Source organism: Diospyros lotus, chromosome 1 (assembly GCF_014633365.1).
Source record: "Diospyros lotus cultivar Yz01 chromosome 1, ASM1463336v1, whole genome shotgun sequence".
In the NCBI taxonomy this organism is placed as follows: Eukaryota; Viridiplantae; Streptophyta; class Magnoliopsida; order Ericales; family Ebenaceae; genus Diospyros; species Diospyros lotus.
Window position 1 is genome coordinate 3,382,088 of NC_068338.1, and position 14,941 is coordinate 3,397,028.

Genomic DNA, 14,941 nt, shown 5'->3' on the forward strand with positions numbered 1-14,941 from the left:
CTTGCAAGAGAATTTGAGATCAAGGATCTTAGTAAACAAGTATTTTTGGGAATAGAAGTAGCCTACTCCAGAGAAAGAATCTTCCTTTCCCAAAGGAAGTATATCATAGATTTATTGAAAGAAACTAGGCTATTAAGTGGAAAGGCAACCAACACACTAGTGGAGCCAAATCTCAACCTAGGTGAGAATCCAAACTATCAACTGATGGACAAAGGAAGGTATCGAAGGTTGATTAGTCACCTAATATACCTATATCATACTAGACTTGACAATGCATTTCCTATCAGCCTAGTTAGTTAGTTTATGTACAATTCAAATGAAGAACACATGTAGGCAGTTAGAAGAATTCTATGTTATCTAAAATCCACACCTGGGAAAGGAATTTTGTTCAAATCAGGAAATGACCTAGCTGTTTGTCACAGCCCAAGAGCTGGTATGTAATTAGAATGGTATAGCAGGATATTAAGGGGTTGGCGTAACTGTAATCAGCAACTTGGCACATGGCCGCCTACTTGGCACATGGCCACTTGGAGCTTCTAAAAAGGTAGTTAGAGAAGTCTCTAGTGTAACCAACTCCTATAAATAAGAAGTTGATCATGAGGATGGGGATATGTGAAGATTAATACACAAGTCCTTTCCCTCCCAATTCAATCTCCAATCTCTTTCTCAATTCTCTCTCTTTCTCTATCTTCCTAATTCCCTTCTTCCTGCCAAGGTTCTTCCAAAACTCGGCAGAACTTCTAGTCAGATCCAGAGGTCTGACATTTGGTATCAGAGCACAGCGACCTGTCAGGTGGAGAATGGCTGAAGGAACGCGAGCAAAGCAGACCGAATCGCGACTAGAGGCCATAAAGGCTGAGCTGCGCCAGAATCAGACACAAGTAGAAGATCGCCTGGAGATTCTGGAATTAGGCATCAGGAATACTCAGGAGGAGATAAGCAGGAGTCGGGCGGAAAACTTGGCCAATTTGGAGAGAGTTGCAGGCGGAATTAGATCGGAGTTTGCGGGATACACGTCCAACTTCGATCGGGCCATCAGTGGACTTAGGGAGGAATTCGCGGGAATGAGCCAACAGTTAAGCCAGCAAGTAAGTGTTGCCTTAAGCATCTTTGCTAGGCAACCCCAGGCCAGTTTGCCAACTGACTTCCCCCCGAGGGCTTCATCGGCGCCCATCCTATCTACGCCGAGGGCAAGGCATGGGCCAAACGATCCAGTGGAGGACAGGGGAGAAGCAGAGGACGACCTTACGACCCCAGGAGGAGGATATAATCACTCCAATCTTCAGGGACCGCGAATGGACATTCCCCTGTTCGAGCGAGACCGACCTCGGTGGTGGGTAAGACGTTGTGAGAGGGTCTTCTATCAGTATAGAGTGGCGGAGGGAGATAAGGTGAATATGGCGGCAGCTTACCTGGATGATGTAGCAGATGCTTGGTTCCAGAATTGAAGTAGGAATAGAGAAGAATTGAGTTGGCCACGGTTTGTGTCTAACGTTTGTAATCAGTTTGGAGTGAAGACAAGAACCAACGTGATAGAAGAGTTCAATAAGCTCAAGCAAAAGGGATCAGTAGAGGAATACTAAGTGAAATTTGAGGAGCTAAGATCACTGTTATCCTTAGCACATCCCACCTTAGATGAGGCTTATTTCGTAGCTAGCTTCATCAGCGGATTGGATGAACAGATTCGCCCCACAGTCAAGATGCTCTATCTCGTATTCGTGGTGCAAGCCGCTGAACAAGCTTACCTGCATGAGATAGCATTGGACGCCTTCGCCAAGAGACACCGATTGTGGCCTAAAGGAGGTAAGGAGGAGAACTTGACGATCCCGACGAATAAGGGAAGCCACTCCACATGGCAGAAGAATGGGGTTACAAGCAGACCCTAGATCACGCCTAATCAAACTAAGGACCTCACCCTTGATCAGAAGCGGCAACTGAGGCTCTGTTTTCGTTGTGGAGAGAAGTTTGGTCCCGGACACCAGTGCAAACGAATGCTACTTACAATGGAAGGCCACCAGGAGTACGAGAAGGAAAATGAAGAAGGGGAGGAACCCGAAGAAGGGGCAGAAGAAGACGAAGGGGGCGAAATATCCATGCATGCATTACAAGGCCATGCATCAGGTAGAGTATTGAAGGTGAGGGGAACAGCGGGCAAAAGGAATTTGGTGGTGCTCATTGATAGTGGAAGCACCCATAGTTTCCTTGATGAGCCTCCGTCCTCCGGTGTGAAATGCAGGAGACAACTCCCTTATCAGTAATGATCGCAAATGGAAGTAAGATGGTCAGCCACTACAAGTGCAGTGAATTTAAATGGAAAATGGGAGGTCATGACTTTGCAGTGGACCTAAGGATCCTCAGGCTGGGCGGATGCCACATCATGCTGGGCGTGGACTAGAGGAGGACGATAAGCCCTCTTGTGTTTGACTTCAACACACTAGAAGTCACCTTTGAGAAGGGAGGCCAGAAAATTACTTTGAAGGGTTGCCAGGAAATAGGGGACTGCAAGGTAGTAACAGGCAAACGACTGCAGAAATTATTGGATCAAGGGGGACCATCAGTAGGGCAATTGCATTCCTTATATGCCCTGGAGAGGATCGACTACCGAAGAATGGGTAATGCCTCTGTCAAGCTGAGAAAGGATGACTAACACACAGTCCCTTCCCCCAAGCTCAGCCACACTCAGGTACACTCTCTGGACCCTATTTGCTTATTGTTGATGGAGTTTGAGGATTTGTTTACCATTCCTACTAGCCTGCCCCCACATTAATTTCTTGATCATTCCATCCACCTCAAACCAAATGTTAAGCCTGTTAACCTAAGAACCTACAGATATTCACCAATTCAAAAGGCCGAAATCAAAAAACTGATCAAAGACATGATGGATAAGTCCCTAATTCAACCCGGCCAAAGTCCCTTTGCCTTTCTAGTTCTCCTAGTTAAAAAAAAGGATGGAACATGGAAATTTTGTATGGATTATAGGCAGCTAAACACCCTAACCATCAAAAACAAATTTACCATTCCAATCATTGAGGATCTCCTAGACGAACTAACAGGTGCAACCATCTTTTCAAAGCTGGACCTTACCTCCAGATACTATCATATTAGAATAAACCCAAATGACTGCAACAAAACTGCTTTCAGAACCCACCAAGGACACAATGAGTTCTTGGTGAAGCCCTTCGGCCTTACTAATGCCCCCGCCACCTTCCAAGCTCTCATGAACCACATTTTTGCTCCCTATCTTAGGAAATTCGTGTTAGTCTTTTTTGACGACATATTAATATATAGCCCCAGCCTCAACCAGCATATAACCCACCTCCGAAAGGTATTTGAAATCCTCAAAAGCCATCAACTATTTGTGAAGAAGTCTAAGTGCACTTTTGCCGAGCCACGAGTGGAGTATTTAGGCCATATAATCACCGGTCAAGGAATAAGTACAAACCCTCAGAAGGTGGAAGTTATGAAGAATTAGCCTACACCAAAGACACTAAAAGAGTTGAGGGGATTCCTCGGTCTCACTGGTTACTACCGACGGTTCATCAGAAACTATGGAATATTGAGTAAGCCATTGACAACTTTACTTAAGAAGGATAACTTCCATTAGAGCAGCGAGGCAGATAAGGCTTTTGCAGACTTAAAAGAAGCTATGACGCAAGCTCCAATGTTGGCCCTTCCGGATTTTTCGAAAGAATTTGTGCTAGAAACCGACGCTTGTGATATGGGAGTCGGGGCTATACTCAATCAAGAGGGCAAACCAGTATCATATTTGAGCCAAACCCTCGCCCCTCGGCACTTAGGCCTCAGCATATATGATAAAGAATTGTTGGTGGCAGTGGATAAGTGGAGGTATTATCTAGAAGGCAGGAGATTCACTATACGAATAGATTACGAAAGTTTAAAGTTCTTATCCCAACAAAGGGCACACAACCAATTACAGTAGAAGGGGATCACTAAGTTGATGGGATATGACTATCTCATCCAATACCGAAAGGGTAAAGAGAACCTAGTGGCAGACACACTCTCAAGGAAGGGGGGATCGGCCGGTTGCCATGCCATCTCAGCCCTGGTACCAAATTGGGTGCAGGAGACCACTAACAATTATGAGCACATGCCATGGATTCAAGAGAAAATAACAAGGCTGACAGTATAACCCCAAGGAGAGGCAGGATATTCCTTCCAAGGAGGCTTGCTGAAATACCTCAGTAGGATGGTTATTGGGGAAGATGATCAACTAAGGGGCAGGATCTTGCAACCTCTACATGATTCGCCCATAGGGGGGCACTCGGCGCTGAATGTAACCTATCGTCGGGTAAGACAGCTATTCTATTGGCCAGGCCTAAAGAAGGATACCACCAAATATGTCCTGCAATGTACCATCTGCCAATGGTGCAAACACGAGCAAGTTCCCTACCCTGGTCTCCTACAGCCACTAGAGATTCCCTCCCAAGCATGGGAACAGATCTCTATGGATTTCATTGAAGCTCTACCGAAGTCTGAAGGATTTGACACTATTCTGGTGGTAGTGGACAGACTAACCAAGTACAACCACTTCCTTCTCCTTGCCCACCCTTTCACAGCTCCTAAAGTGGCTAGGAAATTGATGGATGGCGTCTTTAAGATACATGGTGTACCGAAAGCTATGGTTTCAGATCGTAATAAAATTTTTACAAGCCAATTCTGGAAGACCCTGTGTCAAGGATTAGGCATCGGGCTGCAAATGTCATCTGCCTACCATCCAAAAACCGATGGTCAGACAGAGCGCGTCAACCAGTGCCTGGAGAAATACCCCCGATGACTTTGTTTTACAAAATCCAGAAGCTAGAGCCGCTAGTTACCATTAGCTCAATGGTGGTACAACACCAACTTCCATATAGCTCATAAACGGACACCATTTGAGGCTTTATTTGGCTACCCTCCCCCTATAATTCCGGTTGTGTTACATTACACTCCCGCCGAAATATCGGCTGACCACTACTTGCAGGCACGGCAAGGACGCACTTCAGATAATAAAGAAGGAACTCAGTCTAGCCCAACAGAAGATGAAGCAAAGGGCTGACAACCATCACACAGACCGCACATTTGAGGTGGGCGATGACGTCTACCTAAAAGTAAAACGATTCCAACAACACTTATTTCACAAGGGCCCTATCTCTAAAATTAGCCCCAAATACTATGGGCCCTTCAAGATTCTGGCCAAGATTGGGACCGTCGCATACAAGCTGCAACTTCCTCCTAGGGTGGGTCTACACCCGGTCTTTCATGTGTCTCCTCAAGCCAGCTAGAGGGATCACGACAGATACTAGCTCGGAAATTCCTAACTTCCAGGAGGATACGGAACTGGACATCGAGCCCCAGGCAAAGCTCAATCGACGTATCATCTACAAGGATTCTCTGCCCATTACTCAAGTCCTAGTCCAATGGACGCACCTACATCCGGATCACACCATCTGGGAATATTTTCCAGAACTCCTCCAGTGCTATCCCAAAGTGTCTAGCCTTCTCTAATTTCTTGGGGATAAGAAATGTTTCAAGGGGTGGGGAGTGTCACAGCCCAAGGGCTGGTATGTAATTAGAATGGTATAGCAGGATATTAAGGGATTAGCGTAACTGTAATCAGCAACTTGGCACATGGCCGCCTACTTGGCACATGGCCGCTTGGAGCTTCTAGAAAGGTAGTTAGAGAAGTCTCTAGTGTAACCAACTCCTATAAATAAGAAGCTGATCATGAGGATGGGGATATGTGAAGATTAAGACACAATTCCTTTCCCTCCCAATTCAATCTCCAATCTCTTTCTCAATTCTCTCTCTTTCTCTATCTTCCTAATTCCCTTCTTCCTGCCAAGGTTCTTCCAAAACTCGGAAGAACTTCTAGTTAGATCCAGAGGTCTAACACTGTTGTAGGCTACAAAGACGCAAACTATGCACGTTCTCTAGTTGATAGGTGATCTACAACTGGTTATTGTGTGTTTCTAGAAGGGAATCTAGTCTCTTGGAGAAGTAAAAAGTAGAAAATTGCTAGAAGGTCCAATGTTAAGGTAGAATTTCGAGCTATGGCCCTTGGAATGTGTGAATTATTATGGCTAAAGATTGCTTTGGATGACCTAAGGCTTGTTAGAAGTGGACCAATCAAACTATTTTGTGACAACAAGTCAGCTATCAATATTGCACATAATCTAATGCAACATGACGAACAAAACATGTTGAGATAGATCAACATTTTATAAAAGAGAAGTTGGAAGCTAGACTAATTTGTAATCCCTTTGTCCCATTCGAAAACCAGTCGGCTGATGTATTGATAAAGAGACTACCTATAAGAAGATTTGAGGAGTTATTGTGCAAACTGGAAATGAAAGACATTTATTCACTAGTTTAAGGGGGAGTGTTGATTCCCAGCTAGAAATATAAGGAATGTTTGACTAGAATCATCCCTTAATTTAAGAGATTAATTGGCCAAATCATCCCTAGTTTAGAGACTGATTTTAAGGAATAATTACCGGTCTATCTTTTTGAATACTTTCCTATTTTTTGTACATTCAACCTTTCCCATTTTTTTTGTATAGCCTATCTTTCCTAGTTTAGCACAAATGTAATCTTTCTTATGGTGCAAATTTCTTATGGTGTAAAAGATAATATAAAGTTTTATTTCACCTATTCATCACACATTGCCTTCAACTTTAATCAATGAAAGTCATCACAACCAACAAAAGCAACATTTGCAACACTCCAGGCAATGGTCGAAAACCCTATTCGACTTCAGAACTAGCCATTCAGCTCACCAATGTTGAAGAACCCATTCAACTTCCCCACCAGCTTGATTCTAGTTCATTACTACCACCGTTAAAGACTTGTGAAACTCTCATCAAAGTCCTTCGAACCAACATTAGAGCCCATAATGTATCTTGCCAGTTTGCACCTCTGTTAACATTGTTGCAAAAGCCGTTGCTAATTGTCGTCCTTTGTTGTTGGCAGTCCTTTAGATTCTTGCATGAGCCCTATTGGGAAGTTATTGCAGTTTATTAGAGCAACATCATCATCTCAACCTTCGCCAATTGTTGACATCAACAAACTCAGAAATCACTCACTCAATTGCCTTTTTTTGCTTCTAATTAGCCCATTTCTTCAAAGTTGTTTGCTTACCCTAAAACTCAAGCCCATAACCCACTACTACCTAGCCCATTACCTGTAGGCCTCTCGAACCAATAGTCCACCTTCAATATTTTTCACTCTAGAAGCTTTATTGATATTTGTTTATTGGGTATCTTTAGTAAATTTGTTTCAAGTCCATTTAATTTTCTTTCATAGCCAACCAGAGAGAGAGAGAGAGCCCCTCCCCCTAAAAAAATGACAAAAAAAAAAAAAAGATTCCTTACCCTATTTGTTGCATCTCGAGCATTAATTTTTTATTATTGACATTATCATTTAGGTTTCATAGTTCTATTTGTGTTCATCATAGTAGGCTTATTGTTTGCATTTAAGTTGCAATTTGAATCTTCTTAACATTCCCCTAATTTGTTGCATTCACCTACTTTTGACCTTCATGATCTTCATGATATCACTTGTTTGACTTCTAACCTTTGCAACATTCCATAAAAGCCCTTGAAACCAGAATGAAGAATATCAAACATGCATTAGAAGTGGAGACAAAACTTTGAAAATGATTATTGGTAGAGGAAGTACCATAAATGTGATCGATGTGATTTACAATCTGCCATTCCTAATTTCTTTTTATTTTTTTAATTTTTATTATTATTTCCTTTTAGTTAGTAGAATCATAATTAGGTTGGAATTATTTACAATCTTAATTAGATTGGATCAAGGAATACTAGTTAGAATAGATTGTTATCAATTAGTTGCTTATAAATAGTCCTTTTAGGTTGTAATTGAAGATGACTTTGATGACTGATATTGAATGTTGATATTAGTTTAAGTAATTGGTATTAATCACATTCTTCTGTTTGGGGTTCTATATCACTGGCAACTGGTCAAATGTAACAAATTTTGCACTTCCTCCTTTAATATTTTCATGAGCACATTGCAACATTATATACAAGCTACTTTCATTTTGAATCACATGTTCCCTTGCTTTAAAATACAAAGGGTTCAATAAAGTGTGAGCTATTTATTATAATAAACTAAGATTCATTTTTTAATAAGTTTATAATTCACTAGAGAGCTATTTCTAGATCGATAGTTCTCCCTAGAGTGGCTGCTCATAGAGTGTTATATTGTATGTGAGAATTCAAGAAAAAGAGGTTTGGTCATGGTCAATTGGTGTTTAATATGCAAAGTAGCTGTGAGTCTCCTAATTATTTGCTTTAGTTGTTACGTGTTCATTGGTCATGAAAGTTCAAGTGTTGGACTTAGCGTTTGCTTGGGGAGATTGAGTTAAGCATCATCCCTAGAGGAAGTTTTGGCCCCTCATTCACTTGGTTGTAATGTAGCATGGTATTGAGTGTTTGAACGGTGGTTGGGCATCCCATTCACTTCCCTAAAGGCTCTATTCTCCTTTATTTTTGTGGTCCCTCTTTTCTTTCTCTGGTTCATTTTCTAGATGAGCTATTCTAGTTTATTTTTCTTTCATATCAGGGTTCATCCCCTTAAGGTGGTTGTTGAAAAGTATACAATAAACTAATATTCATGATTAAATGTGTTTACTTGATCAAATTTACTTCCATAGCTAAGGACTGATTCTTAAGGCACAAAGCGCATTACTATAAGAAAAATTCCAGCCAATCAAATACGCATTGCAGGAAACATAAGTTCAGAAATCCAAAACAATGAAATGCATGAAATATTTTGTCATAAACCTTTTAGATATACAGCAGCTTCACCAAACAAGTCCCTGGGCACATCCAATTGATCAAATGTATTGGGCCTGATCAAAAATGCAAACAGGAAATGCAGGCCATAATTCAATAATGGAATACATTTCTGATTGCATGAATTAAGAGAAAAGGGAGGGGGGGTCCAGAACTTACTCGGACAGTACCACAACATCATCCTCGGTATACAAATACGTATAGGGCTTTTCTTCAACAAACACTCCTGCAGCCCATAGTGACAAGAGAGTACTGAAAAGATGTGCCAAGTCTAATAAATATTAAGCAACACATCAGATGACCAGATGTTTCCATGAATTTCAAGAACCTTACTATAAAAATAAACCACGAATTCAAAGTGGAAGATAATAAGTAGATGTAGTAACACCAATAGAACAAACAAATAAAAACGCAATGGAAGACATCCACGGTGTCATTTGTTTTCTTCTTAGATGAATAGCTTACAAGCCATAAGGTTTTGGTGTCAAATAGTTTGTCATTGCCTTGCACAACACTAGATTTTGAAATCATAGGACATGCTTCCTTGTCTCTCAAAACTTGAAAACTCCTTTTGAATTCTCCAATAATGAACACAATTCCACCAACCTCGGATAATTTGACTAATAAATTAGAAAAGCGAAGAATTCTTGAAGGGGTAAAGGAACTAATTCAAGATGTCTGAAAATGAATTCACCCATGGCAAGATGTAGGAGTTGGATGGCTTTGCATTGGACCCATTAATTTCCCAAGTTCAGATAACAGATAACTAATACAGCCAAAGACATCAAAAACCATAATTTACTAAACGATTGATAAAATATATTCATGTTAAACAAGTAGGGTATTACCAGCTCAAATAGTATAACTCCGTTACAAGTATAACTCTGTTCCTAATTTGAGAACTAACATTTAACTAATTCACATATCAGAATTTTCCATTTTAATAATGAATAAAGCTTGGTGCGTACTAATAAGTATAAGTTATTAAGCCTTAGATAGGTCTTACTGGAGTGAAGCTTTTATCCAAATTGCCAAAGGTTTAGGTCCACATTAGTCCAAAGTGCAAACACCCCCTCCCCCAGTAGGACCACCATTTTAGTGACACAAACAACAGAAAATGAACTTTCCAGATCAAACAAATTTATTTCATCTGTATTCGTTGTCTAACTAAGATTTTAACAAAGCCGGCCATTATTTAGTTCTAAACTTCTAGGTAGGCAGATAGAGTGATCTATCAAAGAAATTTAAGGGAAAAATTATTAAGTTGCTTAGATCAGTAAGGAAAATTGCATGTTGGTAAAAACTAAGTTAATCCAAGAGTAAAGTTAAGAAACATAGATGTGCCTCCTGAACTGGTTCCTCTGTGCTCAATATTTGCTAACACATTTTATGGACACATAAGACAAGCATGCAATCACTCATATGATTTGCAAATTCTTTTTCAAATCAAATCTGTTTCAAACAAAAAGCTTCAACATGTATGACACACATATGAGGTCATTAAGTAAGCTCCACTGAAATAGTAAAATGGATGCCAAACATTAAAGCCCAGAATACATTTAAAAGAATGGATAATATTGTCAAACAACACCCCCTACAATAAAAATATATTAAGTTATTAACAAGCCTTAATCCCACTAGGTGGAGTTCGCTACATGAATTCTAGCCCACCAATCACATCTATTGTGGAGATTTCGAGCAATATCAGTCATTAGCCAACTAATTATTCTGTTTCCTAATTTCTGAGTTTCTTTTTTGGTAAAGTCAACTTATTTCCTAGTTGAGTAGAGAGAATAAATTACTCTCTCACAGCTAGCTGTAGGTTTCCTAAGTAATGTAGACATAACTTCCTATTTTTAGTGTACATAATAGGAAACTAGCAAGGTTGCATTCTGTATATATACCGTTCACTATGACGAATAAAAATATGTTCTCCTTCCTAAAATCTCCGCATGGTATCAAAGATAGGTTAACCAAACACCCTACACACCCGTTAATCACAAACATGGCCAGAAAAAGCAGAGTTCATCCCTTGTCTGATCAACAACACGAGAGCCGCAAGCAACATGTTTACAATCACCAGTCACAAGTTGAATGGGCAAAACTATCTATAGTGGTCCCAATCCGTTATGATGTTCATCTACAGAAAAGGGAAGGATGACTACCTAACTGCAGACTGCAGTCACAAGCAGACCTAAGGAGGAAGACCCAAAGTTTCAGATGTGGAAATCCGAGAACAACATGATAATGTCCTGACTTATTAACTCCTTGGCTAATAAGCCTGGTGAGAATTTTTTGTTGTATGACACTGCACATAACATTTGGGAAGTTGCTAAGGAGGCTTATTCACGCGTTGAAAATGCATCGGAGTTGTTTGAAATTGAAAGCATACTCAATGACCTACGACAAGGAGAGTCCAATGTTACCTAGTACTTTAATTCACTAAATAAGTACTAACTTCAACTGGATAAGTATGATACAATCCAATAAAATTGTCCAAAAGATGCAACCATATACTTGCAGATTATTGAAAAGAAGAGATTATATAAGTTCCTTATAAGTTTAAACAAAAAACCTAGATGGGGTGAGAGGAAGAATTCTAGGTACAAAACTAGTAAAATTCTAAGAATTGTAAGATTACTTGATTCAATAAGCAAGAGTTCCAAACCAATTACAGCTAAAAAGAAAGAAAACAGGGCAATTCAAGAGGCCCTTAATCTCTCCTACTTCTGGAAAATTCTTCACATCTCCCTCACTTCCTCCACCTCTCTTTTATTCCTCATTCTCTAATGGAATTAGAATCCGCACATGCAGGTTGTTACACAACCCTGCAATTCCTATTCTACCCCTCCTCTAACAGGCTGGCTGTTACAACCACACGCCTAAATCCCCTAATTTCCAAACTATCCCCAATTCCTTGGACGCCTTGGTATGTCCAGTGAATCGGTGGTCTATCAATACTCCCTCCCCAAACTTTCACCTTGTCCTCAATCTTACACAATCCCAGTACACTATTGATTTGTTAAATAAAGTCGGTATGAATGATTGCAAACCGTGTGATACACCAGTCAATTTAGCAGTCTCTTTTACTAATGAAGGTGAACTTTTTCCAGATCCATCATTGTATAAAACTATTATTGGTTCTCTTCAATACTTGACCTACACTCGGCCAGATATATCTTTTGTGGTGAATAGATTGAGCCAATTCTTGGCAGCTCCTAAATTACAACACTGGACAGCGTGTAAACGTCTCCTTAGGTACTTAAAAGGTACTATTGGTCTTGGGCTATGTTTTACATCCTCTCCTGATATGACACTAACTGTATTTACAGATGCAGACCATACTGGCTGCAAAGTGTCTAGAAAGTCTACTAGTGGTATATGTGTGTTTCTTGGCTCCAACTTGCTGGTTTGGAGTTCTCATAAACAATCAGTAGTGGCTCGGTCAGTAGGAGAAGCTGAGTATCGTGTTATGGCCCAAGGTGTCACTGAAATCATGTGGCTGCAATCATTGTTTACTGAGTTAGGTTACAAGTTGTCTACTGTCCCAGTGTTATGGTGTGACAACCTAGCAGCCAAAAGCATAGCCAAGAATCCAGTGTTTCACTCTCAGACTAAACAAATTGAAATAAATGTGCATTTTGTAAGGGAGAAAGTTGAGAATAAGGAAGGGGAAATTCGGTATGTGCCTTCATGGCATCAAGTTGCTGATATTTTTACAAAAGGAATATCTAGAGACAGATTACAGTTTCTGTGTGCTAAGCTTGGTCTACAGATCTCTCCCATTTGCTCTAATATGATATTTAATCTGTGCTCGAGTAAAGAAGGCAGCAAGACTGATCAGCAAAGGGTTATTCTACTAGGAGATCCAAACGGAGGGGGAATGTTGGAGACATTATTCTACCACGAGGTCCAAACTAAGGGGGAATGTTGGAGACATTATTATAAGTTGTTTTATTGTTTGTATTCTGTTATATTGTTAGCTGTGTTTTTTGTTATGTTTTTGTTAGGTGTTGCTGTTATGATTGAGAACAGCTAGTTGGTTGTTGTAAAATAGCTATATAAATAGCTATTCCTTTGTTTTATTAATTCAATTGATTGAGGTTCTTTTTCTCAGATTCTCTCTTCGTTTTCTGTTTAGCTAGCAAAGAGAAGTTAAATCACAGTCAGATCACTCTTGTTTTCCTCAAATGTCCCTAAACACTTATGGGGTGAAGCCATTCTTACAGCCACCTATCTCATTAATATAATGCCTTTACAAATCCTCAATCATCAAACTCAAAGTCAAATTCTTCTTCAATCTTTCCCATAATCTCTGGCATCTATTAGAAGTGGTCAGATCACTCTTGTTTTCCTCAAATTTCCCTAAACACTTATGGGGTGAAGCCTTTCTTACGGCCACCTATCTCATTAATATAATGCCTTTACAAATCCTCAATCATCAAACACAAAGTCAAATTCTTCTTCAATCTTTCCCATAATCTCGGGTTCTCTCACACATACCCCTAAAGGTCTTTGGTTGTTTTTCTTTTATCCATGTTCATCACCAATTCCGAAGCAAGCTTGATCCCAAATCCATCCAAAGCATATTTATTGGCTATTTCCCCTCATCAAAAAGTTTACAAATGTTATTTCCTAGAACATAAACAATTCTTTACATCAATGGATGTAACCTTCTTTGAAAATCAGCCCTATTATTCCAAAACCGATATTCAGGGAGAGGACACTTTAAATAACCCTCAGCAATATCAATTTTGGAACATTCCTTCCATTCCTAGTCCTTTCATTTCAAATCAATAGCAGCAACAACAATCTGGTCCATCCAATTCAAGTTCACTGCAATCACAACCTAATTCCAATTCTTCCACCAGTCAACATCCTTCTCATACCTTTACCAATGAACTTCAAGTTTACTCTCAGAGGAAGTCTAATCAAGAAGGGATTGAACAACAAACATGTATTAGGACTAACCAAGACCTTGACCCAAAATTGAGAGTAAGTGAAGGTAATTATAATGATAAATCTACTGATGATGAACTAAATTGGCCCATAGCATTGAGAAAGGGTGTTAGATCATGCACACAACACCCAATTCATAACTATATATCATATAAGGGTCTTTCACCAGGTTTTATTACATTTGTTTCAAGTGTGGATAAATTGCAGGTCCCTAATAACATACGGAGCTCTTAAACAACCAATGTGGAAGAATGCTCTTCTTGAGGAAATTTAAGCCTTGGAAAAGAATGAGACTTAGGATATCATAGAATTACCACCCCGAAAAAATCTTATGGACTGCAAATGGGTGTTCATCGTGAAATATAGAGAAGATGGGAAGATTGAAAGATATAAGGCCCAACTTGTGCCAAAGGGCTTCACACAATCTTATGGTATTGATTACCGAGGGACTTTTGCCATGGTGGCTAAGCTAAATACCATCCCCAAGTACTGCTCTCCCTTGCTGCAAATTTGGATTGGCCTCTCCATCAATTGGATGTGAAGAATGTCTTCTTAAATGGAGACCTAGAAGAAGAGTGATAGGCCGCCGGTGCAACAAATCTATCATAGGCGTAACAAGCAACTGAAGACTTGAGGCTGGAATTAAGGGGACCGCACATGCAGGTGTAACAACCAGCATGTGCGCATGGGGAAGGAGGGGTAAAGTTGTAATCCACACTGCTGAAGGAATAATCAGCAGTGTGAATGGGGAATTCTGTTAGGAAAGCGTGGGAAGGGGGTATAAGTAGGATAGGAGATGGAGAATTGGGGAGCGAGCTTTTGGTAGAGAATTGGGAGAGTTAGGGCCTCTCGAATGCCCTGTTTCATTCTTGTTTTTCTGTTGAAAGGGATTGGAATATATTGATATTGGATTGTATTGGAATTCTATTGGAATCCTATCAATTTGGTATCAAAGACAATCCGCACCTGATGGTGAACTTGACAGAGCGTGTTGGCGAGTTGGAGTCGACGGTGGAAGGCGTCAAAAGGGGGGTCGACGACATTAGAGGGAATGTACAGTCGGTGGAGCGTAATGTAGCGATGCTGCTTGAACAGTTCGCTTTCATGCGAACAAGGTGGGATGAGCTGGAGCGGGAAAGGAAGAACAAGTCCAGAGAGTGGGA

General features: G+C 40.3%; 1 protein-coding gene across 5 annotated transcripts in view; it reads right to left on the reverse strand.

Moving 5' to 3' along the window:
• Window positions 1-14,941, reverse strand: part of LOC127802562 (uncharacterized) — a 98,009-nt gene that overhangs the window by 54,995 nt on the left and 28,073 nt on the right. For 4 of the 5 annotated variants that reach the window (XM_052338447.1, XM_052338431.1, XM_052338439.1 and 1 more), the window contains exons 6-7: window positions 8,979-9,090; window positions 8,808-8,875 (exon numbers count right to left, since the gene is read on the reverse strand). In XM_052338447.1, the coding sequence (XP_052194407.1) occupies window positions 8,808-8,875; window positions 8,979-9,090 (180 nt within the window). The remainder of the gene's footprint in view (window positions 1-8,807; window positions 8,876-8,978; window positions 9,091-14,941) is intronic. The other variant, XM_052338466.1, reaches the window with a different exon arrangement.